This window comes from Aquarana catesbeiana, linkage group LG06, assembly GCF_042186555.1.
Source record: "Aquarana catesbeiana isolate 2022-GZ linkage group LG06, ASM4218655v1, whole genome shotgun sequence".
Lineage (NCBI taxonomy): Eukaryota > Metazoa > Chordata > Amphibia > Anura > Ranidae > Aquarana > Aquarana catesbeiana.
Genome location: NC_133329.1, coordinates 62,528,499 through 62,555,574, shown reverse-complemented (window position 1 = coordinate 62,555,574; position 27,076 = coordinate 62,528,499). Strand labels below are relative to the sequence as shown.

At 45.5% G+C, this 27,076-nt stretch overlaps 1 protein-coding gene across 2 annotated transcripts in view; it reads left to right on the top strand.

Moving 5' to 3' along the window:
* LOC141148554 (uncharacterized) overlaps positions 1–27,076 on the top strand; it is a 456,462-nt gene that overhangs the window by 287,204 nt on the left and 142,182 nt on the right. The window contains exon 1 of one of the 2 annotated variants that reach the window (XM_073636104.1): positions 9,179–9,318. The exons of the other annotated variant lie outside the window; for it this stretch is intronic. Coding sequence (XP_073492205.1) covers positions 9,246–9,318 — 73 coding nt within the window. The 5' untranslated portion in view covers positions 9,179–9,245. Of the gene's footprint in view, positions 1–9,178; positions 9,319–27,076 lie in introns of those variants that run through there. 2 annotated transcript variants of the gene reach the window in all.

The window sequence follows — 27,076 nt, the reverse complement described above, 5'->3', positions numbered from 1 at the left end:
GTACCCGTATTTAGTACCCGTATTTAGTATATCATGCTTGAAACCAGGGGGTATTGTGTGCTCATAGGTCAGAGGACCCTAATTCCCTTCCACAGTGGTCTCCACAGTGCACTTTTTTCTATCTTGTTCAGGGGAGCCCCTATTGTTATGGCTCCTTTTAAATTTGCCACGTGCCTTGGATGGTGTTTTGGGATTCTGATTGGGGTTAGATCCCTTCTTAGATTTTAACGTACTATTCATATCTTTAAGTTGTTGTTGCGGTGCATGGTACTTATTTTTTTGAGTTCTTGGAGTGTGAGTATTCTATCTCTCCAGAACTTTGATTCCTTCTTCTGTAGGACGCCCCTATCATAGGTCGACAGGCCGTCCCGAAGGTTCCCCTGTTGTTCCAAATAGAGAGTATGGCCACTTCTATGTGGCCAATTTCTATATCCAACAGTGCCATTTGTTTATTGTATTCTCGGACGAGATTGGCCATCATTTCCTGGGAACATGCGTCTAAGTTTGCCTCCCACTCCTTTTTACATTCAGCGCTAATGTGGTCCAAATTGGGAAAAATCTGGACACGAAGTCCTAGGGGGTTAATCTTCTCCTTACTGTATCTATCTAGGGATTTTACATGCCAGAAGAGTGTAAATTTTTTCTCCAAAACTCTGTTCAGTTTTTGAAAGAGGGATGAGATTAGGGTTTTCACACGAACCCCCTGTTCAAAATCAGTTTCATAACTTGACATAAGATTAGCCCACTCATCTCCCTGGAAGTTATTCATGTTAACACCGATAAGTACTGATAAAATGCAGATATCAACAATAAATGAAAAAAACACCTTACATTCTGAAGCTCATGTCTCACCTCTCATGTGTCAAAAGGGGGAAGGGGTGTTTAACCACCCAAAAAATACTAGAAGAAGAGAAAAAAGACACACAAGAAGTGGAAAGAATGCTACTGACCCCTGATATTAACAAAGGAAAAAGAGAGAAAAATCCCCCAAGGTGGGGTTTTCTGGCAGCAAAAATTAAATTATAGAGTCAAAGTATGTAAAAATTGAAAAAGTTTATTGTACAAAAAAATCACATATCATGAAAGTTAAGAAATGAGCTCCCCTGAACAAGATAGAAAAAAGCGCACTGTGGAGACCACTGTGGAAGGGAATCAGGGTGCTCTGACCTATGAGCACACAATACCCCCCAGTTTCAAGCATGATATGCTAAATACGGGTACGAATGAGACAGACTCCTCATCCTCTAATAGTTCAACAAATATGACCCACAAAAATCAAACAACAGGGCGTTTGAAACCTGGGTTTCAAAGTCCTTTAAACTCGCTACGGGGATCCCCCTCACCCCAAACACACAGGAGAGCAGGGAACCTGGATGCTTACATCACGCGGATTCAACAGAATCCCTCAGCGTGATTAACCTGTCGTCCTATCCCCTGTCAACAGTGGAAATTGATGTATTGTCACGTGGACTGACTTTTTGCCCACAGGAAAACTTTGATTTATTTGAAGTGGTTACCGATTTGCAGCTTTTTGCACGTCGGCTATTACTTAAGAACCTTCATGCAAAAACAGATACGAATATTGATACGACAGACTGGGCTAGTTTTAGTATGAAGGAATTTAAAGCCTTACGTGATCTGACAGTTTTATTCCAGGAAAATAACACCCTAGACTTGATAGATCAAATTGATCTGGAAACCTTGCTTGAGAATGCTAATGAACCCACACGGAATCCTGCAACAATCTTTAAGAAACCTTTGGCTAAATTTCCTCCTCTTGGTTTGAATCCAAGTATACAGATCTTTGTCAAACAAACACTCAGGGATATCTCCAAACTTCCACGTAAAAAAACATCTCCCCAAAATGTAACTGTTGATGAAGCAAGGGCTGTAGACTCTTTATGCAACAATGCCAAAATTACAATAAAACCATCAGATATGGGAGGCAACGTGGTCCGTCCGTCTGACGATACTTCTTTCAAACAGGAAGCATATAACCTTCAGACTAGATTGTTGGGACGTGGTTATAGTCGTTCCTGTCTACGCAAGGCTTACAATAGAGCAGCCGTACAATCCCGATGTGACCTGTTATCCAAAAAGAGGATCATCCTTCGATTCTCCAAACAGCACCACTCGATTAGGAACATCATTCAAAGACATTCGTCCATACTTAGGGACGATCCCAAGGTTAGTGGGTTTATTTCAGCCAGCCCTTCTATTACCTTCAGACGGGCCACCTCATTAAAGGATAAAATGGTCCAAAGTGAGTTCAAGGACAAACAAAAAAGATTGAAACATTGTTCAATCTTTGGATCATTCCCATGTGGGCATTGCTCCTTTTGCCAATACATAAGATGGGAAAAAACATTCCGCCTTCCGAATGGAGTACTGTTTAAGCCCGCGCACTTCACCAACTGCCAGACCAGAGGAATGGTGTACCTCATGTCTTGCGAATGCGGGGCATACTATGTCGGGAAGACAAAACAGGAATTCCATCGCCGTATCTCAAAACATATCTATCACATGCAAATCGGCAACCACTATGTGCCACTTGGGGGACATGTGGTGACAGTGCATAACTACAGGATGCCCAAAGTATCCTTCACCGCACTCGATCAGATTCATATACCAGATTGAGGCGGTGATTGAAATAAAACTTTGTTGCAACATGAACAGAGGTGGATATTCAAATTAGATGCCACCTCTTTTCCAGGATTAAATGAGGCTATCTCATTTGCCCCATTTCTAAAGGGCTTTGTTTCAGGGAAAACCCAATAAATACCCTTAGAAGTCCTTTTCTTTCCAACCAAAAAAGGCCCCCTTTGATTGTCTCTTTGGTTGTTATATTTCCCTTCCCCTTCTTGGATGATTTGTTTTTCGGTTTTGCTTTTTTTTTTTTTATTTTGTCCTATTCCACCTTGTTTTATATATTTTGTTGTTTCCTTGCAGAGTTATCAATGAATGTGATTATTGTTCCTTACTTGTAATGATGTCTCATGTATATGTATATATTATATATGATGTCTGGTTTATATCACCATGTCAATTGAAATGAGTTTGGGAGAATATACCCACGCATGTCATGTATCATTTGTTTTTACATATTTTTTTCTGTTTGTAAGCAAATGTAAAATGGTTGCGATGTTTCCTGTTTTGGCCCTCTCTCTCTCCCCTTAGGGATCTGACACACTCGCTGCCGCTACTTCCGGATCGGGGGGTCTCTTCCTCTGATGTGCCTTCCCAGCAAGGGGGGGAACCAGTTACCATCTAGCGGCTCCTCCCCCTGTTTGTCCCCATCAGGCACCCGGGCTGGTACCGGCTGCAGCATTGGGGATTTTTTCTCCTTGCCGGCGGCGTTCCGGACCATTCCCGGACGTTCACGTCACTGCGCATGCGCGGGGCCCAGTGCGTGCGCCGTGACGTAGGTGCGTCACGTGGTTATGACGGGAATGACGTCATTGCGGGGCCGCACGCCCGTCCCGAACGCCGGGGAAGCCACACGAGGCTGCCTGAATGGCGGCCATGCCGCCCATGACGGTCTATCTGATCGGCCCCCGATGGGGGGTATTTTTTTGGGGGGGATGCACACCTGCAGTGGATCCATTTTGATTAGGCCACGCCCCTAGTAAGTATATATATTTATGAATGTTTCTGGATTTGTAGCCTCTCTACTTGGTGGGTCAGAAATCTATGCAGCTCCTGCACTGTAAGTACACACTTGAGCAGTATGTTCTTGCACCATCTTTTGCCTTTATACTTATACTTTGGAACAAAGATATTATGTACCTTTGTGTAGATACTCATGGTACCTTTTCTTATATACATGTATTTCAGACTTGTCGACTCGGTTTGGACACTGATCCACTGAGCCTGACACAACTTGTGGCCAATCCCGGGCCAGGTCACAAACCATAGTCTGTTTATATAGGGCGATTTGGCGCAGCTTCATATCTGCTTCAACACTCATTAAGGTATATTCGGATTCATCCTGTTGTTTATTTTTGTATTAGGCCCTAGTGGTGACTTCTCTTTCTTCTCTCTTAGTCACACACTGTTCACTCCTTGCACCCCTGTGCCCCACTAGTTTCTCACTATGGTTTTGCACACACTCCATACACTACTCTTCACCCCTTTTGGGTCACTTTCTCTATACTAAGCATACACAAGTATTTCATCACATATTCCACACTTTACTGTCTTCTCTTCAATTTCTCACAATCTCGGTATTCTAATTGGGCTGACATATATTACCCTGACCCTCCAATCCATTACTTCGTTCAACCATCAAACTTACCTACCTATTTATTCTTTTATATTTATCTATTTTTGTTTAGTAAAAATATAGTTGCTAAGTACCTAGAGGCTGCTAGCTGCATATACGGAATGCAGTTAGATTGGTGCCTGGTAGTCGGTCAATTGACCACTTCTTTGGCTAACTATATATATAATAATTTTTTGAAATAATCCTTTTTTATATATAGAGACACATTGTTTAGTCTTTTCTTTTTGGATCTCCGCTGCAGGTGTGGCTTTTTTCCCCTTGACCGATCACTTGGCCCGATGGGGGGGGCGACCCCTCAGTGTGACTTCTCGTAAGCCACATCGGTGGACTACTGCCCCCTCTTTCTGGTTGTGGTGCCGGTGGAGGTGCCCTGGGACCCTCTGGGGGTGAGAGAGTGAGCAGCTTTTAAAGGGATCTACATGTAGGAAGTCTCCTCTTTCCTTGCTGGACATACACTGTTGGGTAATTATATCAGGTGTATACGTTGTATATTACTGTTATTATATGTAAGTGCCCTGTTACATGTGTACTTATATCACATATCTCTCAACAGACTGACCCTCTGAAGAAGACCCCTAGTATATGGGTTGAAACGCGTCAGGTTTATTTCTCATATTGCTGACATTCTTGTCTAATGCTATTATGGAAATATGTTGGTATAGTGTATGTCGTTCTTAAAGGTTCAAAACACTTCCTACTAGAGCTCATTTTTTTAACTTTCATGATATGTGATTTTGTGTACAATAAACTTTTTAAATTTTTACATACTTTGACTCTATAATTTAATTTTTGCTGCCAGAAAACCCCACCTTGGGGGATTGATCTCTCTTTTTCCAAACTTTCACACCAGACCAACGCCAGAAAATAATACATCTGACGTTAAAATCATCTAGGTGTATTAAGATACAGGAGTTGAATTATAAGCTACTGACACACTGGTATTATACCCCATCGGTACTGAACAAATTCTTCCCAGAGGGTTGCTGGAGAGGCTGTCATGGACGAGGAACTATATTTCAAATTTTTTGGTCGTGTCCAGTAATTAGACAGTTCTGGCAAGAAGTACAGAGAATCACTTAACTATTTACTGAATATCAGATCCCCGAGGACCTGTCCTTTTTCTTATTACGGTGCTCACAAATCCCAGTTAGGAGATATAAGAACTCGGTCGTAAGCCACTTGGTGAATGCAGCAAAAAGCTGCATTCCCATGTGTTGGAAGGAGACACGACCCCCTCAGATTTCTATGTGGCTTAATAAAGTCAGAAGAATTGGGATAATGGAAAATTTGATACCTATGACCCCGGACAGAAGGGAATGTATTACTCAAATATGGGCTCCCTGGGAGGTATTTTTACAAACGGAGGAGGGGAAGAGGTTGATTGGAGAGGAGTAAGCAGAGTAGGATATGCAGGAAGGGCAAAGGGGGGGATATAGTAAGGCAGTTAGAGGTCCTGGAACCTCTCTGGACGGGGTGGCTACTAGGGGAGGAGGGGTCCCTTTTTTTTTTTTTTTCTGGCCAATTAGGGTTTCGGGCCACGGAGTAGGAGGTGGTAAAGGGGAATTGATTTTGTCTTGTATGTATAAAAAAATAAAAAAACAGGAATGCAGATTTTGATTTGGAAATGGTGTTTTGGTTTGAAATATGTATATAATATGAATAAGTGGGGATGTTTTATGCTCCCAATAGACTTATCTCTGTATACCTGTAAAGAAATAAAGAATTGGAAAAAAAAATCCAGTGATGCGGGAATGTAGTCTCCTCTCTTGTTCACTCCCAAGATAGACTATTGACTATGGGTTGAGTAGTGCACTACTCATTTCAAACATAGAGAAGTGAGGGGAAAAGGAGAGGTTCCAGATCATAACGAGAACATTAAAAGGAAGCAGAGAAACATAGAAAGAAACAATCTCATGAGAAATACAGGACCATTAAGCAGTGGGCGTTCATGAATTATTTTCGGGGAACAATGATATTGTTTAGTGTTACATAAAGGTATATAGGATCCTGCTGAGCTACGATTGACCCCATTATTCAGATTGATAGGCAGGTACAGTATCTCACAAAAGTGAGTATACCCCTCACATTTTTGTAAATATTTTATTCTATCTTTTCATGTGACAACACTGAAGGAATGGCACTTTGCTACAATGTAAAGTAGTGAGTGTACAGATTGTTTAACCCCTTCCCGCTGACCGTACGCACATATGCGTACTCGGCTTTCGGGGGTTATACCGGGATGATGCCCGCAGCTGCAGGCACCATCCCGGTACCGTTGTTTAGAGCCGGCAATTGGCTATCCGTGTATAACAACCGATGTGGCTAAAAGCCGCTCGGCTGTTATACCGGAGCAGCGGGAGGGGACATCCCCCCCTCCCGCCGCCTCCCGCCGCTCTTACCGGGCCTCCCGGTCGATCCGGAGGCTCGGTGACCAATCCGATGCCTCCGGCGGCTGGGGGCGGGCTAGAACGAAGCTGTGGGCGGCTTCGTTCCAACCTTCAAATTGTAAACGCGGAAGCGACGTCATGACGTCACTTCCCGTTTACTCGGCTGCCAATGGCGCCAGTTTTTAAAAAGTACACAGTATTCAGAATCGCCGTTTTCGGCGATCTGAATACTTTGAAGTGTAAAGGAGGGATGGGGGGTCTTTTAGACCCCCGATCTCTCTATAAAGAGTACCGGTCACCACCTATTACTGTCACAAGGGATGTTTACATTCCTCGTGTCAGCAATAAAAGTCATCAAAACATTTTTTTTTTTAAACACAATTTATGAATTTAAAAATAAATAAGAAAAAAATAAATAAATTTTAAAGTGCCCGCGTCCCCGCGAGCTCGCGCAGCAAAGAAAACGCATACAGAAGTCGCGCACACATATGTAAACGGTGTTCAAATCACACATGTGAGGTATCGCCGCGATTGTCAGAGGTCTAGCACTAGACCTCCTCTGTAACTCTAACCTGGTAACCGTAAAAAAAATTTAAAGCGTCGCATATGGAAATTCTTAGGTACCGTAGTTTGTCGCCATTCCACGAGTGCGTGCAATTATAAAGCGTGACATGTTTGGTATCTATTTACTCGGCGTAACATCATCTTTCACATTATACAAAAAAATTGGGGTAACTTTATTGTTTGGATTTTTTAAAATTTATGAAAGTGTCCCTTTTCCAAAAATTTGCGTTTAAAACACCGCTGCACAAATACCGTGTGATATAAAATATTGCAACAATCTCCATTTTATTCTCTAGATTCTCTGCTAAAAAAATATACATAATGTTTGGGGGTTCTAAGTAATTTTCTAGCAAAAAATACGGATTTTAACTTGTAAACACCAAATTTCAAAAATAGGCTTAGTCATGAAAGGGATAACAGTGTAAATTTGCTGTCCCCTCAAAATAACTCAACACACAACCATTAAAGTCTAAACCGCTGGCAACAAAAGTGAGTACACCCCTAAGTGAAAATGTCCAAATTGGGCTCAATTAGCCATTTTCCCTCTCCGGTCTTATGTGACTTGTTAGTGTTACAAGGTCTCAGGTGTGAATGGGGTGTGGGTGTGTTAAATTTGGTGTTATCGCTCTCACTCTCTCATACTGGTCACTGGAAGTTCAAGATGGTACCTCATGGCAAAGAACTCTCTGAGGATCTGAAAAAAAGAATTGTTGCTCTACATAAAGATGGCCTAGGCTATAAGAAGATTGCTAAAACCCTGAAACTGAGCTGCAGCAAGGTGGCCAAGACCATACAGCGGTTTAACAGGACAGGTTCCACTCAGAACAGGCCTCGGCATGGTCGACTAAAGAAGTTGAATGCACGTGCTCAGTGTCATATCCAGAGGTTGTCTTTGGGAAATAGACATATGAGTGCTGCCAGCATTGCTGCAGAGGTTGAAGGAGTGGGGGGTCAGCCTGTCAGTGCTCAGACCATACAACGCACACTGCATCAAATTGGTCTGCATGGCTGTTGCCCCAGAAGGAAGCCTCTTCTAAAGATGATGCACAAGAAAACCCGCAAACAGTTTGCTGAAGAAGAGCTGACTAAGGACATGGATTACTGGAACCATGTCCTGTGGTCTGATGAGACCAAGATAAACTTATCTGGTTCAGACGGTGTCAAGCATGTGTGGCGGCAACCAGGTGAGGAGTACAAAGACAAGTGTGTCTTGCCTACAGTCAAGTATGGTGGTGGGAGTGTCATGGTCTGGGGCTGGATGCGTGGTGCTGGCACTGGGGCACTACAGTTCTTTGAGGGAACCATGAATGCCAACATGTACTGTGACATACCGAAGCAGAGCATGATCCCCTCCCTTCGGAGACTGGGTCCGCAGGGCAGTATTCCAACATGATAACGACCCCAAACACACCTCCAAGACGACCGCTGCCTTGCTAAAGAAGCTGAGGGTAAAGGTGATGGACTGGCCAAGCATGTCTCCAGACCTAAACCTTATTGAGCATCTGTGGGGCATCCTCAAACGGAAGGTGGAGGAGCGCAAGGTCTCTAACATCCACCAGCTCCGTGATGTCGTCATGGAGGAGCGGAAGAGAACTCCAGTGGTAACCTGTGAAGCTCTGGTGAACTCCATGCCCAAGAGGGTTAAGGCAGTGCTGGAAATTAATGGTGGCCACACAAAATATTGACACTTTAGGCCCAATTTGGTCATTTTCACTTAGGGGTGTACTCACTTTTGTTGCCAGCAGTTTAGACATTAATGGCTGTGTGTTGAGTTATTTTCAGGGGACAGCAAGTTTACACTGTTATACAAGCTGTACACTCACTACTTTATATTGTAGCAAACTTTCTTCAGTGATGTCACATGAAAAGCTATAATAAAATATTAACAAAATAGGGAGTATCCCGTGTTCCAGGAAATCTGGATTCTGCAATCTCCTGTTCAGTTTCCCTTTCAGTTTTCCAGCACACACTGAGGTGGAGATCTTTGTGCTCTTTGATGAAATAATCAGAATATGAAGATGAGAATGGCGGTGGTCGCCTTGGACGGGATGACCCGTGTCCTCCTCCTGCTCCTCTATCATACATGTGAGTGATACATTGTAGAATGTATTGTTGTATTTGTGATCCCTCCAGCAGAGATGTTGAAGTGGTACTAAAGGCAAAATGACATGTCAGTAGCATGAACACAGCAGTGTGTTTTCTGAGTTCCCCCTGTAACCATGGCTGGGACAAGGGGTGGGCAGGAGGGGTAGTTGACCTGGGTGCAGTAGTAGGCAGGGCACCCCCTCACATGCATGTATGCTCTAAATCAGTGGCTGGCAACCAGTGGGTGGTGACTTCTGTCTGCCCTCACCACTACTGCTATCACACTGGGCTCCAACATGCCCACTCTCCACCTCATCCACCCACAGCTGACATGAAAATCACAATTACTTGCTAGCCACTAGAAAGCAAGTGATTGGCCATGCTTGTGCAGTGCCCACTAAATTCCAACGATGGACATCTGGAGCAAGGGGGCAGAGGATGGATGCAGGGTGCTACACACATGCATTAGGAGTGGGGGAGAAGGGCATAGTTTTGCATTCACCTAATGCAGCCACCACATTCAAGGTCTGATAAGCTGCATCATATTACCTTTTTGTCTTTGGGTTCATGTATGCATTGAGCTGCATCGCCACTAGACATGTGCATTCGTTTTCGTCCAAATGCATTTTCGTCCGAATTTCAGGTATTTTCGTTATCGTTTTAACAAACGATAACGAACGTGCAGAATCTGAAACCCGAAAAATCCGACACAAACAAATGCTTTATTTTCGTTTTTGTTGCAGCAACAGTTCGCTATATATAGGAGATTCGACATGACGCTGACAATAGCGATCTGTGTCCATCGAATCTGTGGTCAAATGTGCCTAACCTAACTCTATTAGTCCAAGATTATTCAACATAGAGAGAAAAGATTCAACATGAAGATTCGACGAAGCAGTCGCCGCGAGCGGACATTTATGGTCAAATGCTCCGCCCATAGGCTATAGAAGAATTCTAATGTTGGTTGACTAGTAATAATAATTAATAAATCTAATTATTACTAGTGTCATACAAAATTAGAATTATACTATAGCTTGTAGGCGGAACATTCGACCAGAAATGTACGATTGCAGCATCGCAGTGGCGTAGCGTGGGGGGTGCAGGGGGTGCTGTGGCCCCGGGCGCGATATGTAGGGGGGCGCCAGTATGTGTCACTGGCTGCCTCCTCCTAATTTCTAATTCTGTGTCCCCGAGCTCCGGCCGCCATGTTAAGTGTCCGGCGCCCTGTGATTGGGTGTATGGGGGTCATGTGAGGCGTAGGGCTGGCCTGTCCTCGATCGCTCCTGAAGTCCTGCCTCCGCACATGACCCCCCATACGCCCAATCACAGGGCGCTGGATACTGAACACGGCAGCAAGCAGAGCGCAGGGGAGAGAAGAAACAACGTGAGCCGCCGCTGTCTTCTCCTCCTCATCCAGATCGATGCAGCCAGGATAAGAAGGTGAGTGAGAGTCTTGTTACTGGCCGGGGGGGGGGGCGAGAGAGACTATAGGCAGGACAGTGTAGTGTAGTATAGTATGGAGGTCAGTGTAGTGGTCACTATGGGGGGCAGTGTAGTGGACAGTATAGTGGTTAGTGTAGTGGACAGTGTAGTGTAGTATAGTAGTTAGTGTAGTGGACAGTGTAGTGTAGTATAGTGGTTAGTGTAGTGGACAGGGTAGTGTAGTATAGTGGTTAGTGTAGTATGGTGGTCAGTATAGTGGTTAGTGTAGTATAGTATACTGGTTAGTATAGTGATCAGTATAGTGTAGTTTAGTATGGAGGTCAGTGTAGTATGGAGGTCAGTGTAGTATGGTGGTCAGTGTAGTATAGTGGTCAGTATAGTGTAGTTTAGTATGGAGGTCAGTGTAGTATAGTGGTCAGTGTAGTATAGTGGTCAGTGTAGTATGGTGGTCAGCATAGTATGGTGGTCAGCGTAGTATGGTGGTCGGTGTAGTATGGTGGTCAGTGTAGTATGGTGGTCAGCGTAGTATGGTGGTCAGCGTAGTATGGTGGTCAGCGTAGTATGGTGGTCAGCGTAGTATGGTGGTCAGCGTAGTATGGTGGTCAGCGTAGTATAGTGGACAGTGTAGTATGGTGGTGAGTGTAGTGTAGTATAGTGGTTAGTATGGTGGTTAGTGTAGTGGACAGTGTAGTGTAGTATAGTGGTTAGTCTAGTATGGTGGTCAGTATATTGGTTAGTGTAGTATAGTATACTGGTTAGTATAGTGGTCAGTATAGTGTAGTTTAGTATGGAGGTCAGTGTAGTGTAGTGGTCAGTGTAGTATGGTGGTCAGTGTAGTATGGTGGTCAGTGTAGTATAGTGGTCAGTATAGTGTAGTTTAGTATGGAGGTCAGTGTAGTGTAGTGGACAGTGTAGTATAGTGGTCAGTATAGTGTAGTTTAGTATGGAGGTCAGTGTAGTGTAGTGGTCAGTGTAGTGGTCAGTGTAGTATGGTGGTCAGTGTAGTATGGTGGTCAGTGTAGTATGGTGGTCAGTGTAGTGTAGTATGGTGGACAGTGTAGTGTAGTGGTTAGTGTAGTGGACAGTGTGGTATAGTGGACAGCATAGTGTAGTATAGTGGACATTGTAGTATGGTGGTCAGTGTAGTATAGTGGACAGTGTAGTATGGTGGTCAGTGTAGTGTAGTATAGTGGTCAGTGTAGTGTAGTATAGTGGACAGTGTAGTATGGTGGTCAGTATAGTGTAGTATAGTGGACAGTGTAGTGGTTAGTGTAGTGGACAGTACAGTATGGTGGTCAGTGTAGTATAGTGGACAGTGTAGTATGGTGGTCAGTGTAATATAGTGGTCAGTGTAGTATAGTGGTCAGTGTAGTATAGTGGTCAGTGTAATATAGTGGACAGTGTAGTATGGTGGTCAGTGTAGTGTAGTATAGTGGTTAGTGTAGTGGACAGTACAGTATGGTGGTCAGTGTAGTATGGTGGTCAGTGTAGTATGGTGGTCAGTGTAGTATAGTGGACAGTGTAGTATGGTGGTCAGTGTAGTGTAGTATAGTGGACAGTGTAGTATAGTGGACAGTGTAGTGTAGTGGTTAGTGTAGTGGACAGTATAGTATAGTGGACAGTGTAGTATAGTGGTATAGTAGACTGTAGGCAGGACAGTGTAGTGTAGTATAGTATGGAGGTCAGTGTAGTGGTCACTGTGGGGGGCAGTGTAGTGGACAGTATAGTGTAGTATAGTTGTTAGTGTAGTGGACAGTGTAGTGTAGTATAGTGGTTAGTGTAGTATGGTGGTCATGACTGTTGTATAACAGATGTGTTTAACTCCCCCATAAACTATATTACCCCACTCAAACGTATTCATTAACCGAGACCACACCGTTCTCATGGGGTAACAAAGGCCGTAGCAGGCTACTTTATTTAACAAATATAATGACTCAAATATCAAACATATAAAACGTATAAGTAGAAAAAACATATCTGTTATAAACCTATGAAATCTAACGTTGGTCTGAGCAGGAAATTAGTAAACCTCTGTGTTAATAAACCTTCTTGCACTGCAGTCCCTCTCAAATGTATTATCCCTGCCTCAAGCCGACAAGCTGGCTCAAAGACTACCCCTGACCGCAGTGCCCCATTCTCACTTCCCGGCTAACCTCCGTTAACCGGGAACCACCATCAGGACCCCTCCAACGATAGTCCCGATCTCATCCTTCTGATATCTTCTTTCCCTGCACAGACCAACGTCCGCCACAGCAAACAAGGGTAATTCCCTTACCCTTGGATGCCCCTCCACACCCGAAGTGCTCGTTGTATACCATCTTGAAGGCCCAAAGCCCACATATCTATGCCTACCTCGTTTAAATGGACCCCATCTTTTTTCAAATATCTCCAGGTCTCAAATTCCAGCTCTAGATGACGTATTGCCAACCCTCCTTTCTGTACCATGAATTTGCTCACTTCCCTATTAATCTTTCTCCTGGCTCTATTAATACCTTCCACTGATCTGGCCATTCTCCATGTCATACGCGCCACTATATCTGACCATACAACGACCATATCAGGAAATTGCTCCATCAAGCGGTCAATATCTGATTTGATGTCCCGTGTAATGTCTAACATGGACCTAATCCCCAAATCATTGCCGCCCACATGTAATACTAACACATCAGGCGGTCTGTCCCTAGCTGCATAACGCTGCACCTCAGGAACCAACCGGCCCCATAACATTCCCGGGACTCCAAACCATTTTATGTAGGCTTCCTTTCTATCAAAACCCAACTGCCTACCATCGTACCTCACGTCCCCTCTCCGTGCCCCCCAGCAGACATAGGAATGGCCCATGATCCAGACCATCCCGGTCGCTGAACCTGAAATTAAAAGAGGAAAAACAACATACACTATAGAATGACCATCATTTTCAAAACCATACCCGGGCAGACTGAAGAGTCCTACCCACTTGATTACCTCACAAACCTACCACCAGGTGGGGCCTAACGTAAGACCTGAACCTGTTCGACTCCCACCGCCCAATCCGTTTCACTGCCTCCATATCCATCCCTTGCCTTGCTGCTTCTGTTGCTGCTCCTATCCTGAATGAGTGGGATGAAAATGCTTTGCCATCCAAACCCAACTGCTCCAAGCACTTTCTAAATATAGCCCCAAACTGAAAACGTGACAACGGCGTTCCGTCTTCGTGTACTAAAAACGCGCCCAGCCCCGCCGGGCGAACCCGCGTGAAAACCCTTACCGCTTCCATTGGGCATAAAAGCGAACCCGGAATTGGAAACACCTGGACCTGCTTCCCCCTGCCTTCTTGATCTGTTTTTGATTTTTTTAACCACAAGGACAGCCTTCCCCCACTGCACTCCACCTCCTGGCTCCCAATTCCCCCTTGTACTTTCTTTGAAGGGCTGACCAGTTCCCCAATTCTAAATGCCCCAAAAAACACCAACAAAAACGCGACTGTAAATAATTTTATCTCAAATTCCGATGAACACACCTCCCTCAACTTGGCTACTATACCCTTGAGAATCTCAAATGTCACGGGCTTCCTGGTATCCTTCCGAATCACTGATCGCCTGTAACCTTTCACGGCCTGCCTCACCCAGAAATCTTTTGTAAAATCAGGCTGCCCCTGTAATTTGAACAAGAAGGCTAAACCTGACAGTTGCGCATTCACTACAGATGCAGACACCCCCTCTTCCATTTTCCTGGCTACGTAGTATAAAACGAGTAAACGTCCTGCTTGCCCATTCGGATCCTCACCCACCTCTTGTACAAACGCCAACCACTCTTTCCAGACCCTCGTGTAGGCTGACCACGTAGGCCCACTTACCGACCGCTTTATCCATCCCATGATGATTCCAACACTATCCCCCACAACCATTCGGGACAAGGCACTCCTTGTTGCTCCGCGTCCGGCGCCAACTCTCGGAACCTGTCCCACTGGAAGCGAGATAATGCGTCAGCTATCACATTCTCCACTCCTGGCAGGTGTACAGCGTGAATGAAAACATTCAGTTGTAAGCATCTCAGCACCAAATGTTGAAGTAATCTAATAACCGGCGGAGAAGACGCCGTGTTCTTATTGATTACCTGCACCACCCCAAATTGTCCCCATGGAAACGCACCTTCAGATCCCTGAAAGATGCTCCCCACAACTCCACTGCAAGCACTACTGGAAATAATTCCAACAGCACCAAATTCTTCGTGAAACCCGCCGCTATCCAGGACTGTGGCCAGGGGCCTGCACTCCATTGTCCCTGGAAGAAAGCTCCAAAGCCTGAAGACCCCGCTGCGTCCGTAAAGAGTTCCAGGTCGAAATTACTGACCGGTCCTGCCATCCATAACGCTCGTCCATTGAATGACTCCAAAAAGGTATGCCATACCCTCAGGTCATCCCTATGCGCCTTGACCAAGCGTACAAAATGTCTCGGGGACTTAATGCCACTCGTACTTGCTGCCAGACGACGACTGAACACCCTCCCCATAGGTAAAATGCGACAGGCAAAATTAAGCTTGCCTAACACCGATTGCAATACGCGCAATTGCACTTTTCGCAATCCAATCAGCCGCGCAATCTCTGTTTTCAGGTCTGCCAACTTTGCCGCCGGCAACCTACATTCCATGGCCTCTGAATCCAGGACGATGCCTAGAAATTACCGTACAAGGTCCCTCAGTTTTGTCAGGCGCCAATAGAATGCCAAACCTGTCTGCTATGTGTTCCAGCGTTGCCAAGAGCACCGCGCAGATCCTCGACTCAGCCGGTCCTATGCATAGGAAGTCATCCAGGTAATGAATTATAGAATTCAAACCCGAAACCTCCCTTACCACCCACTCAACGAAGGAGCTGAATTGCTCAAATATCGCACATGATATAGAGCAACCCATCGGAAGGCATTGGTCGACGTAGAACTCATCGTCCCAATGACATCCGAGCAACCTAAAACTTTCAGGATGCACTGGTAACAGCCTAAAAGCCGATTCAATATCAACCTCAGCCAACAGTGCCCCTTTTCCGTACCGGCGCACCCACCCTACGGCTGCATCAAATGACGTATATGTCACTGAGCACGCTTCCTGATCTATGGCTTCATTAACCGACCCCCCTTTTGGAAAGGACAGGTGATGGATGAGCCTGAATTTATTGGGTTCCTTCTTCGGCACTACCCCCAGTGGTGACACCACCAGATCAGCCAAAGGTGCCGACGAGAACGGCCCCGCCATCCTTCCCAGTGCAACCTCCTTACGTAGTTTTTCACCAACCACGTCCGGGTGTTGCAAAGCGGACCGGAGATTGGGTGGAACGGGAGGAACTACCGCCAGTGAACAGGGGATCCGGAAGCCTACGGAGAAACCTTCTTCCAATAATTTTGCTGCTTTCTTATCCGGATACCTACCGAGAAACGGCCGCATCCTTCCCACTCTCACCGGAGTCCTCCCTCTTGTGTCCAGCTTCCCCTGAGCAACCCTTAGCTTGTTTGAAGCATCTGGATGCTGAATGGGCTCCATTGCACCCCGAACACTCATGCTTGAACCTACAAGAACTTCCGAACTTGCATGTCCCTGAGTTATATTGCCAGCACACCCCTTTTTTGTTTCCGGCCGACTGTCCCTGTGCTGAAGGTCCGCCGGCCCCCCCCTGAAAAAACTGGTTCGGTGCCCGCGCAGAGGTCATTAAACGCATCCATAGGCTTACATCCTTGTGGTCCAAGCGCAGCTCTTTTCGCACTGCCCTCCGTTGCCGAAACTGCTCATCATACCTCAGCCACGCAGTCCCACCATAAACTCTATACGCTTCCCCAATAGAATCCTGATAGCAAAACAGCGCCGAACAATGTTCGGGTTGTTTTTCCCCAATGACACTTGCCATTATGGCGAACGCCTGCAGCCAATTGGTAAATGTACGCGGGATTAACCGGTATCTCCTTTTCTCTTCGTCCTCTTTTTTGGAATCGTCAGGTTTTACTCTATCTAAATTGAATTTTTCCAAAGGGAGTAAAGAAAAAATCTCCACATACTCACCTTTCCATAGCTTTTCTCTGACCTCCTGCTTCAGATGCGCTCCTAACGGCCCTTCATAACACACATATACTTCACATTTTGCTGCATCCGCAATTCTAATTATATCCTGCCTCGCCACCGTCTCACTGGCCACAGCCGTCTTGCCTATCTCCTGAGCCACTACCGTACTTTCCCCTTCCTTGGCAGGCGCCGAGCCGGCCCCTGCGACCACCGGCATTTCCGTACACCCCCCTGACCCTGCGTGTTCCCCCAATCCTGCTACAGGTGTCCCCAAGCTGCCGCTGGCCCCACTGCTGTTTTGCCTGCCTGCTCAAACTTCCGTACTAGCTCTTTGATTCCTTCCAAGAAACCCAATAAACCTGCAGCACCCACGGAGTTCTCCCCCGTCCCCCCCCTTGATGTCCCAGACCCAGACCCACTGCTAGGCCCACTGCACTCTTGCAAACGTGTCTCAGGTGTAATAGCTGCTGACTTACCGGGCTGCATAGGTGACGCCCCATCAGCCGATCGTCTGCCGTCCACATCTGCTGTCCTCCCCGAGCGGGGGGCTGCCTCTTCTTCTGACTCCGATCGCTCCTCCGCAAGGTTCAGCACCATGTCTTCCTCCTCTTCCGAAGAAAGCCTATCAGGCCCGCTGGCTGTTGCTGCCTCAGACATCCTCTCCCTCCTCTGCGCAGCGCGTCTGTGTGGCGACTTTTGGACAGCCTTACCAGGACCGGTGTGCGGAACCTCAGTCCTGGCGGCCTCCGATCTACCCCTTCTCTGCTCCCTCTGTTCTGGATCAGGCCGCTGTGGATCTCCTGCCGCTAAAGGCCCGGAGCTCCCATCTGCATTCCTCCTCTGCATATGACTCCGTTCCGTCTCTGGTAGCCTGGGGGAGGGGCCAGCGCGCTCGCGCTCGCCGCGTCTACTAGGCCTCACTGCGGCCCTGTCTTTACCCTGCCTCGCGCTGCCTGTTCTGAGTTCCCGGTCGGTTGTTCTTACCGGGCTGCCGCTGTTCGTTCGCGCCGTCCGTTTTGGGGGTGGGCCCGCCGCCGACACTCCTCGGCTCCCCCCCGCCTGCCGCTGTGACTCTACTCGTTGCTCCGGCGAATACCGCTCCAGAGGTCTGGCCCTGCGGGCTCTGGTAACGCTCCTGCCCGCCAGCCCGGACGCCGCCTCCGTCCTCATGAGTGCCGTACCTAGCGCCGCCTGGAGCCACTCGGGACCCCGCACTGCTGCCTCCTCTCTGAGCTGGGCCAGAATTCTCTCCACCTCTGACATGCTGCATCTCTCAACTGAACTTTCCCCCACGCTTTGGTGACTCATCCCAGGCGGGGCCCCCTTATCAATATTCCTACAGCCCCTCCCCCTTGGCTCTATACTCACCACCCCTAATTAGAGTAGTTAATTCCCTGTTAACCCTGTCATGCCCGCCCTGCGCTTATTTGCTTGATTGCTATTGCTCCGGGCTTTCTGTATAGTGGTTAGTGTAGTATAGTATACTGGTTAGTATAGTGGTCAGTATAGTGTAGTTTAGTATGGAGGTCAGCGTAGTATGGAGGTCAGCGTAGTATGGTGGTCAGCGTAGTATGGTGGTCAGCGTAGTATGGTGGTCAGCGTAGTATAGTGGACAGTGTAGTATGGTGATCAGTGTAGTGTAGTATAGTGGTTAGTATGGTGGTTAGTGTAGTGGACAGTGTAGTGTAGTATAGTGTTTAGTCTAGTATGGTGGTCAGTATAGTGGTTAGTGTAGTATAGTATACTGGTTAGTATAGTGGTCAGTATAGTGTAGTTTAGTATGGTGGTCAGTGTAGTATGGTGGTCAGTATAGTGTAGTTTAGTATGGAGGTCAGTGTAGTGTAGTGGACAGTGTAGTATAGTGGTCAGTATAGTGTAGTTTAGTATGGAGGTCAGTGTAGTGTAGTGGTCAGTGTAGTATGGTGGTCAGTGTAGTATGGTGGTCAGTGTAGTGTAGTATAGTGGACAGTGTAGTATGGTGGTCAGTATAGTGTAGTATAGTGGACAGTGTAGTGTAGTGGTTAGTATAGTGGACAGTGTAGTATAGTGGACAGTAAAGTTTAGTATAGTGGACAGTGTAGTATGGTGGTCAGTGTAGTATAGTGGTCAGTGTAGTATAGTGGACAGTGTAGTATGGTGGTCAGTGTAGTGTAGTATAGTGGTCAGTGTAGTGTAGTATAGTGGACAGTGTAGTATGGTGGTCAGTATAGTGTAGTATAGTGGTTAGTGTAGTGGACAGTACAGTATGGTGGTCAGTGTAGTATGGTGGTCAGTGTAGTACAGTGTTTAGTCTAGTATGGTGGTCAGTATAGTGGTTAGTGTAGTATAGTATACTGGTTAGTATAGTGGTCAGTATAGTGTAGTTTAGTATGGAGGTCAGTGTAGTATGGTGGTCAGTGTAGTATGGTGGTCAGTATAGTGTAGTTTAGTATGGAGGTCAGTGTAGTGTAGTGGACAGTGTAGTATAGTGGTCAGTATAGTGTAGTTTAGTATGGAGGTCAGTGTAGTGTAGTGGTCAGTGTAGTATGGTGGTCAGTGTAGTATGGTGGTCAGTGTAGTGTAGTATAGTGGACAGTGTAGTGGTTAGTATAGTGGACAGTGTAGTATAGTGGACAGTAAAGTTTAGTATTGTGGACAGTGTAGTATGGTGGTCAGTGTAGTATAGTGGTCAGTGTAGTATAGTGGACAGTGTAGTATGGTGGTCAGTGTAGTGTAGTATAGTGGACAGTGTAGTATGGTGGTCAGTATAGTGTAGTATAGTGGACAGTGTAGTGGTTAGTGTAGTGGACAGTACAGTATGATGGTCAGTGTAGTATGGTGGTCAGTGTAGTATAGTGGACAGTATAGTATAGTGGTCAGTATAGTGTAGTTTAGTATGGAGGTCAGTGTAGTGTAGTGGTCAGTGTAGTATGGTGGTCAGTGTAGTATGGTGGTCAGTGTAGTGTAGTATAGTGGACAGTGTAGTATGGTGGTCAGTATAGTGTAGTATAGTGGACAGTGTAGTGGTTAGTATAGTGGACAGTGTAGTATAGTGGACAGTAAAGTTTAGTATAGTGGACAGTGTAGTATGGTGGTCAGTGTAGTATAGTGGTCAGTGTAGTATAGTGGACAGTGTAGTATGGTGGTCAGTGTAGTGTAGTATAGTGGACAGTGTAGTATGGTGGTCAGTATAGTGTAGTATAGTGGACAGTGTAGTGGTTAGTGTAGTGGACAGTACAGTATGATGGTCAGTGTAGTATGGTGGTCAGTGTAGTATAGTGGACAGTATAGTATAGTGGTCAGTGTAGTATAGTGGTCAGTGTAATATAGTGGACAGTGTAGTATTGTGGTCAGTGTAGTGTAGTATAGTGGTCAGTGTAGTGTAGTATAGTGGACAGTGTAGTATGGTGGTCAGTATAGTGTAGTATAGTGGTTAGTGTAGTGGACAGTACAGTATGGTGGTCAGTGTAGTATGGTGGTCAGTGTAGTATAGTGTTTAGTCTAGTATGGTGGTCAGTATAGTGGTTAGTGTAGTATAGTATACTGGTTAGTATAGTGGTCAGTATAGTGTAGTTTAGTATGGAGGTCAGTGTAGTATGGTGGTCAGTGTAGTATGGTGGTCAGTATAGTGTAGTTTAGTATGGAGGTCAGTGTAGTGTAGTGGACAGTGTAGTATAGTGGTCAGTATAGTGTAGTTTAGTATGGAGGTCAGTGTAGTGTAGTGGTCAGTGTAGTATGGTGGTCAGTGTAGTATGGTGGTCAGTGTAGTGTAGTATAGTGGACAGTGTAGTATGGTGGTCAGTATAGTGTAGTATAGTGGACAGTGTAGTGTAGTGGTTAGTATAGTGGACAGTGTAGTATAGTGGACAGTAAAGTTTAGTATAGTGGACAGTGTAGTATGGTGGTCAGTGTAGTATAGTGGTCAGTGTAGTATAGTGGACAGTGTAGTATGGTGGTCAGTGTAGTGTAGTATAGTGGACAGTGTAGTATGGTGGTCAGTATAGTGTAGTATAGTGGACAGTGTAGTGGTTAGTGTAGTGGACAGTACAGTATGATGGTCAGTGTAGTATGGTGGTCAGTGTAGTATAGTGGACAGTATAGTATAGTGGTCAGTGTAGTATAGTGGTCAGTGTAATATAGTGGACAGTGTAGTATTGTGGTCAGTGTAGTGTAGTATAGTGGTCAGTGTAGTGTAGTATAGTGGACAGTGTAGTATGGTGGTCAGTATAGTGTAGTATAGTGGTTAGTGTAGTGGACAGTACAGTATGGTGGTCAGTGTAGTATGGTGGTCAGTGTAGTATAGTGTTTAGTCTAGTATGGTGGTCAGTATAGTGGTTAGTGTAGTATAGTATACTGGTTAGTATAGTGGTCAGTATAGTGTAGTTTAGTATGGAGGTCAGTGTAGTATGGTGGTCAGTATAGTGTAGTTTAGTATGGAGGTCAGTGTAGTGTAGTGGACAGTGTAGTATAGTGGTCAGTATAGTGTAGTTTAGTATGGAGGTCAGTGTAGTGTAGTGGTCAGTGTAGTATGGTGGTCAGTGTAGTATGGTGGTCAGTGTAGTGTAGTATAGTGGACAGTGTAGTATGGTGGTCAGTATAGTGTAGTATAGTGGACAGTGTAGTGTAGTGGTTAGTATAGTGGACAGTGTAGTATAGTGGACAGTAAAGTTTAGTATAGTGGACAGTGTAGTATGGTGGTCAGTGTAGTATGGTGGTCAGTGTAGTATGGTGGTCAGTGTAGTATAGTGGTCAGTGTAGTATAGTGGACAGTGTAGTATGGTGGTCAGTGTAGTATGGTGGTCAGTATAGTGTAGTATAGTGGACAGTGTAGTGGTTAGTGTAGTGGACAGTACAGTATGATGGTCAGTGTAGTATGGTGGTCAGTGTAGTATAGTGGACAGTATAGTATAGTGGTCAGTGTAGTATAGTGGTCAGTGTAGTATTGTGGTCAGTGTAGTGTAGTATAGTGGTCAGTGTAGTGTAGTATAGTGGACAGTGTAGTATGGTGGTCAGTATAGTGTAGTATAGTGGTTAGTGTAGTGGACAGTACAGTGTGGTGGTCAGTGTAGTATGGTGGTCAGTGTAGTATAGTGGACAGTGTAGTATGGTGGTCAGTGTAGTGTAGTATAGTGGACAGTGTAGTGTAGTGGTTAGTGTAGTGGACAGTGTAGTATAGTGGACAGTGTAGTATAGTGGTCAGTGTAGTATGGTGGTCAGTGTAGTATGGTGGTCAGTGTAGTATGGTGGACAGTGTAGTATGGTGGACAGTGTAGTATAGTGGTCAGTATAGTGTAGTATAATGGTCAGTATAGTATGGTGGTCAAGTGTAGTGTAGTATAGTGGTCAGTGTAATGTAATATAATGGACAGTGTAGTATAGTGGTCAGTGTAGTATGGTGGTCAGTATAGTGTAGTATGGTGGACAGTGTAGTATGGTGGTCAGTATAGTGTAGTATAGTGGACAGTGTAGTATGGTGGTCAGTATAGTGTAGTATAGTGGTCAGTGTAGTATAGTGGTCAGTGTAGTATAGTGGTCAGTGTAATGTAGTATAGTGGACAGTGTAGTATAGTGGACAGTGTAGTATGGTGGTCAGTATAGTGGACAGTGTAGTGGTCAGTGTAGTGGTAAGTGTAATATAGTGGACAGTATAGTATAGTGGTCAGTATAGTATAGTGGTCAGTATAGTATAGTGGTCAGTGTAGTGGACAATGTAGTGTAGTGGTCAGTATAGGAATCAGGTAGATCAGTACTATTGTATTTGAAAGGACTCAGGGATAGCTAAAAGTCCGCAGGTTAGGGGGGGAGGGGGCGCAAATTACTTGCCTTGCCCCGGGTGCTGACAACCCACGCTACGCCACTGCAGCATCGTTAAGTTTAGCTGCTCCGTGGAATCTTCTTAGAACATCCGACAGACATCATAAGCCTTCAATGACAGATGCGACCTTAATTATTTCAGATTTTCGGACGTATGCATTTTTTAACGAAACAAAATAAATAAAAACGAATTTCGGGAGTAATTAAATAAATTTATTTTTCGGACGAAAACAAAATTCCTGGAACAAAATATTTCAGTGTGCACATGTCTAATCTCCATCCCCCCTGCTCATTTTCTTTATCACACTTTCCTTGTCTTCTGCATTCTGCTGTTCTCCTCCGGTGATTCTACAACTCCATTTAATTAATTTACCGATGGCTGGATTAACCACTTCAATACCGGGAACTTTCACCCCCTTCCTGCCCAGGCCAGCTTTCAGCGCTCTCACACTTTGAATGACAATTGCGCAGTCATGCAACGCTGTACTCATAGGACATTTTTATAATTTTCTTCCCTCAAATAGAGCTTTCTTTTAGAGGTATGTAATGGGTTTTTATTTTTTGCCCAAAAAAGTAAAAAGGACCAAAAATTTTGAAAAACAAAACAAAAACGTTTTTCTTAGTTTCTGTCAGCAAATTTTATAAATAAGTAATTTTTTTCCTTCACTGATGTGCGCTGATGAGGCTGCACTGATGGGCACTGATTAGGAGGCACTAATATGCTGCACTGATGGCACTGATAGGCTTCACTGATTGGCACTGATTAGGTGGCACTGAAGGGCACTGATTAGGTGGCACTGGTGAGGAGGCGCTAATATGCCGCATTGATGGGCACTGATAGGTGCCACTGATATGCAGCGCTGATGAGCACTGATAGGTGGCACTGGTGGGCACTGGAAAAGGGGCACTAATAGGTGGCACTGATGGGCAGCACTGATGAGCAGGCACTGATGGGCATTGATTGTCCTCACTGCTGGGCACTGATTGGTGGCATTGATGGGCACTCATAGGTGGCACTGCTGGGGCTACATTGATGATCAGTGTCCTGATTACCTCTACACACTCTGCTGCGAGGAGATGCCACTGATCGGCTCTCCTCGTCTCACACTGACAGAGTGTGAAGTGAGGAGAGCCGAAAAACGTCACTTCCATCTTTACATGTTGGCTGTGATTGGACACAGCCAATCACATGGTTAACCACTTGCTTACTGGACACTTAACCACTTGACGACCGCCTCACGCCGATGTACGTCGGCAAGGCGGCACGGACAGGCAAAATCACGTATATGTACGTGATTTGCCTTCCGTGGGTGGGGGGCCCGAGGCGGTCGTCTTTTGTCCAGCGGCGATCAGAGGTGAGGGGGAGACCATCCGTTCGTGGCCCCCCCCTCGCAATCGCCGCCGGCCAATCGAATCATTCCTTTGCTGCTGTATGCTAAACAGCAGCAAAGGAAATGATGTCATCTCTCCTCGGCTCTGTAATTTCCGTTCCGGCCCGAGGAGAGACGACATGTGAGTGAGTGCACAACACTACACTATTATTCATGAAGCCATCTCCTTGCTCTGGAATCCCATGAAAATTGTACAGACCCGGGTCTTCAGTGACATTAATTTGATGAGTGGGAGTGCATGAAATTTTGATGTATGTGTAATGTCTGTGGTGGCCACCAGCACACAATAGGACTTTCTTTGCCCTATTTTTTAAATATACATGGTTAGTGGATTATGTTTCTATTTAGTAATTTGACACAATAAAGTTTTTTTAGGTTCATAACAGTTTGTTCTTGAGCGGACCATCTTTTTTAGGAGGCCTCCTCTTGCCCCCTTTTCTTTTTTCCTCACATAGTAGAACATGCCAGGCACACAAAACACCCCGATCCCCCCCCCCCCCCGATCCCCCCCTGATCACCCCCCCGATCCCCCCCCCCGATCACCCCCCTGTCACAAACTGACACCAAGCAGTTTTTTTTTTTTTTTTCTGATTACTGCATAGTGTCAGTTTGTGACAGTTACAGTGTTGGGACAGTTAGTATTACCCCCCTTTAGGTCTAGGGTACCCCCCTAACCCCCCCTAATAAAGTTTTAACCCCTTGATCACCCCCTGTCACCAGTGTCGCTAAGCGATCATTTTTCTGATCGCTGTATTAGTGTCGCTGGTGACGCTAGTTAGGGACGTAAATATTTAGGTTCACCGTCAGCGTTTTATAGCGTCAGGGACCCCCCTATACTACCTAATAAATGTTTTAACCCCTTGATTGCCCCCTAGTTAACCCTTTCACCACTGACCACCGTATAACCGTTACGGGTGACGCTGGTTAGTTCGTTTATTTTTTATAGTGTCAGGGCACCCGCCGTTTATTACCGAATAAATGTTTGGCCCCCTGATTGCCCGGCGGTGATATGCGTCGCCCCAGGCAGCGTCAGATTAGCGCCAGTACCGCTAACACCCACGCACGCGGCATACGCCTTCCTTAGTGGTATAGTATCTGATCGGATCAATATCTGATCCGATCAGATCTATACTAGCGTCCCCAGCAGTTTAGGGTTCCCAAAAACGCAGTGTTAGCGGGATCAGCCCAGATACCTGCTAGCACCTGCGTTTTGCCCCTCCGCCCAGCCCACCCAAGTGCAGTATCGATCGATCACTGTCACTTACAAAACACTAAACGCATAACTGCAGCGTTCGCAGAGTCAGGCCTGATCCCTGCGATCGCTAACAGTTTTTTTGGTAGCGTTTTGGTGAACTGGCAAGCGCCAGCGGCCTAGTACACCCCGGTCGTAGTCAAACCAGCACTGCAGTAACACTTGGTGACGTGGCGAGTCCCATAAGTGCAGTTCAAGCTGGTGAGGTGGCAAGCACAAGTAGTGTCCCGCTGCCACCAAAAAGACAAACACAGGCCCGTCGTGCCCATAATGCCCTTCCTGCTGCATTCACCAATTCTAATTGGGAACCACCACTTCTGCAGCGCCCGTACTTCCCCCATTCACATCCCCAACCAAATGCAGTCGGCTGCATGAGAGGCATTTTCTTTATGTCCTCCCGAGTACCCCTACCCAGCGAACCCCCCCAAAAAAGATGTTGTGTCTGCAGCAAGCGCGGATATAGGCGTGACACCCGCTATTATTGTCCCTCCTGTCCTGACAATCCTGGTCTTTGCATTGGTGAATGTTTTGAACGCTACTATGCACTAGTTGAGTATTAGCGTAGGGTACAGCATTGCACAGACTAGGCGCACTTTCACAGGGTCTCCCAAGATGCCATCGCATTTTGAGAGACCCGAACCTGGAACCGGTTACAGTTATAAAAGTTAGTTACAAAAAAAGTGTAAAAAAAAAAAATATATATAAAATTAAAAAAAATAGTTGTCGTTTTATTGTTCTCTCTCTCTCTATTCTCTCTATTGTTCTGCTCTTATTTACTGTATTCTATTCTGCAATGTTTTATTGTTATTATGTTTTATCATGTTTGCTTTTCAGGTATGCAATTTTTTATACTTTACCGTTTACTGTGCTTTATTGTTAAACATTTTTTTGTCTTCAGGTACGCCATTCACAACTTTGAGTGGTTATACCAGAATGATGCCTGCAGGTTTAGGTATCATCTTGGTATCATTCTTTTCAGCCAGCGGTCGGCTTTCATGTAAAAGCAATCCTAGCGGCTAATTAGCCTCTAGACTGCTTTTACAAGCCGTGGGAGGGAATGCACCCCCCCCACCGTTTTCCGTGTTTTTCTCTGGCTCTCCTGTCTCAACAGGGAACCTGAAAATGCAGCCGGTGATTCAGCCAGCTGACCATAGAGCTGATCAGAGACCAGAGTGGCTCCAAACATCTCTATGGCCTAAGAAACCGGAAGCTACGAGCATTTTATGACTTAGATTTCGCCGGATGTAAATAGCGCCATTGGGAAATTGGGGAAGCATTTTATCACACTGATCTTGGTGTGGTCAGATGCTTTGAGGGCAGAGGAGAGATCTAGGGTCTAATAGACCCCAATTTTTTCAAAAAAGAGTACCTGTCACTACCTATTGCTATCATAGGGGATATTTACATTCCCCGAGATAACAATAAAAATGATTAGAAAAAAAAAAAATGAAAGGAACCGTTTAAAAATAAGATAAAAAAGCAAAAAAATAATAAAGAAAAAAAAAAAAAAAAAAGCACCCCTGTCGCCCCCTGCTCTTGCGCTAAGGCGAACGCAAGCGGCGGTCTGTCGTCAAACATAAACAGCAATTGCACCATGCATGTGAGGTGTCACCGCGAAGGTTAGATCGAGGGCAGTAATTTTTGCAGTAGACCTCCTCTGTAAATCTAAAGTGGTAACCTGTAAAGGCTTTTAAAGGCTTTTAAAAATGTATTTATTTTGTTGCCACTGTACGTTTGTGCGCAATTGTAAAGCATGTCATGTTTGGTATCCATGTACTCGGCTTAAGATCATCTTTTTTATTTCATCAAACATTTGGGCAATATAGTGTGTTTTAGTGCATTAAAATTTAAAAAA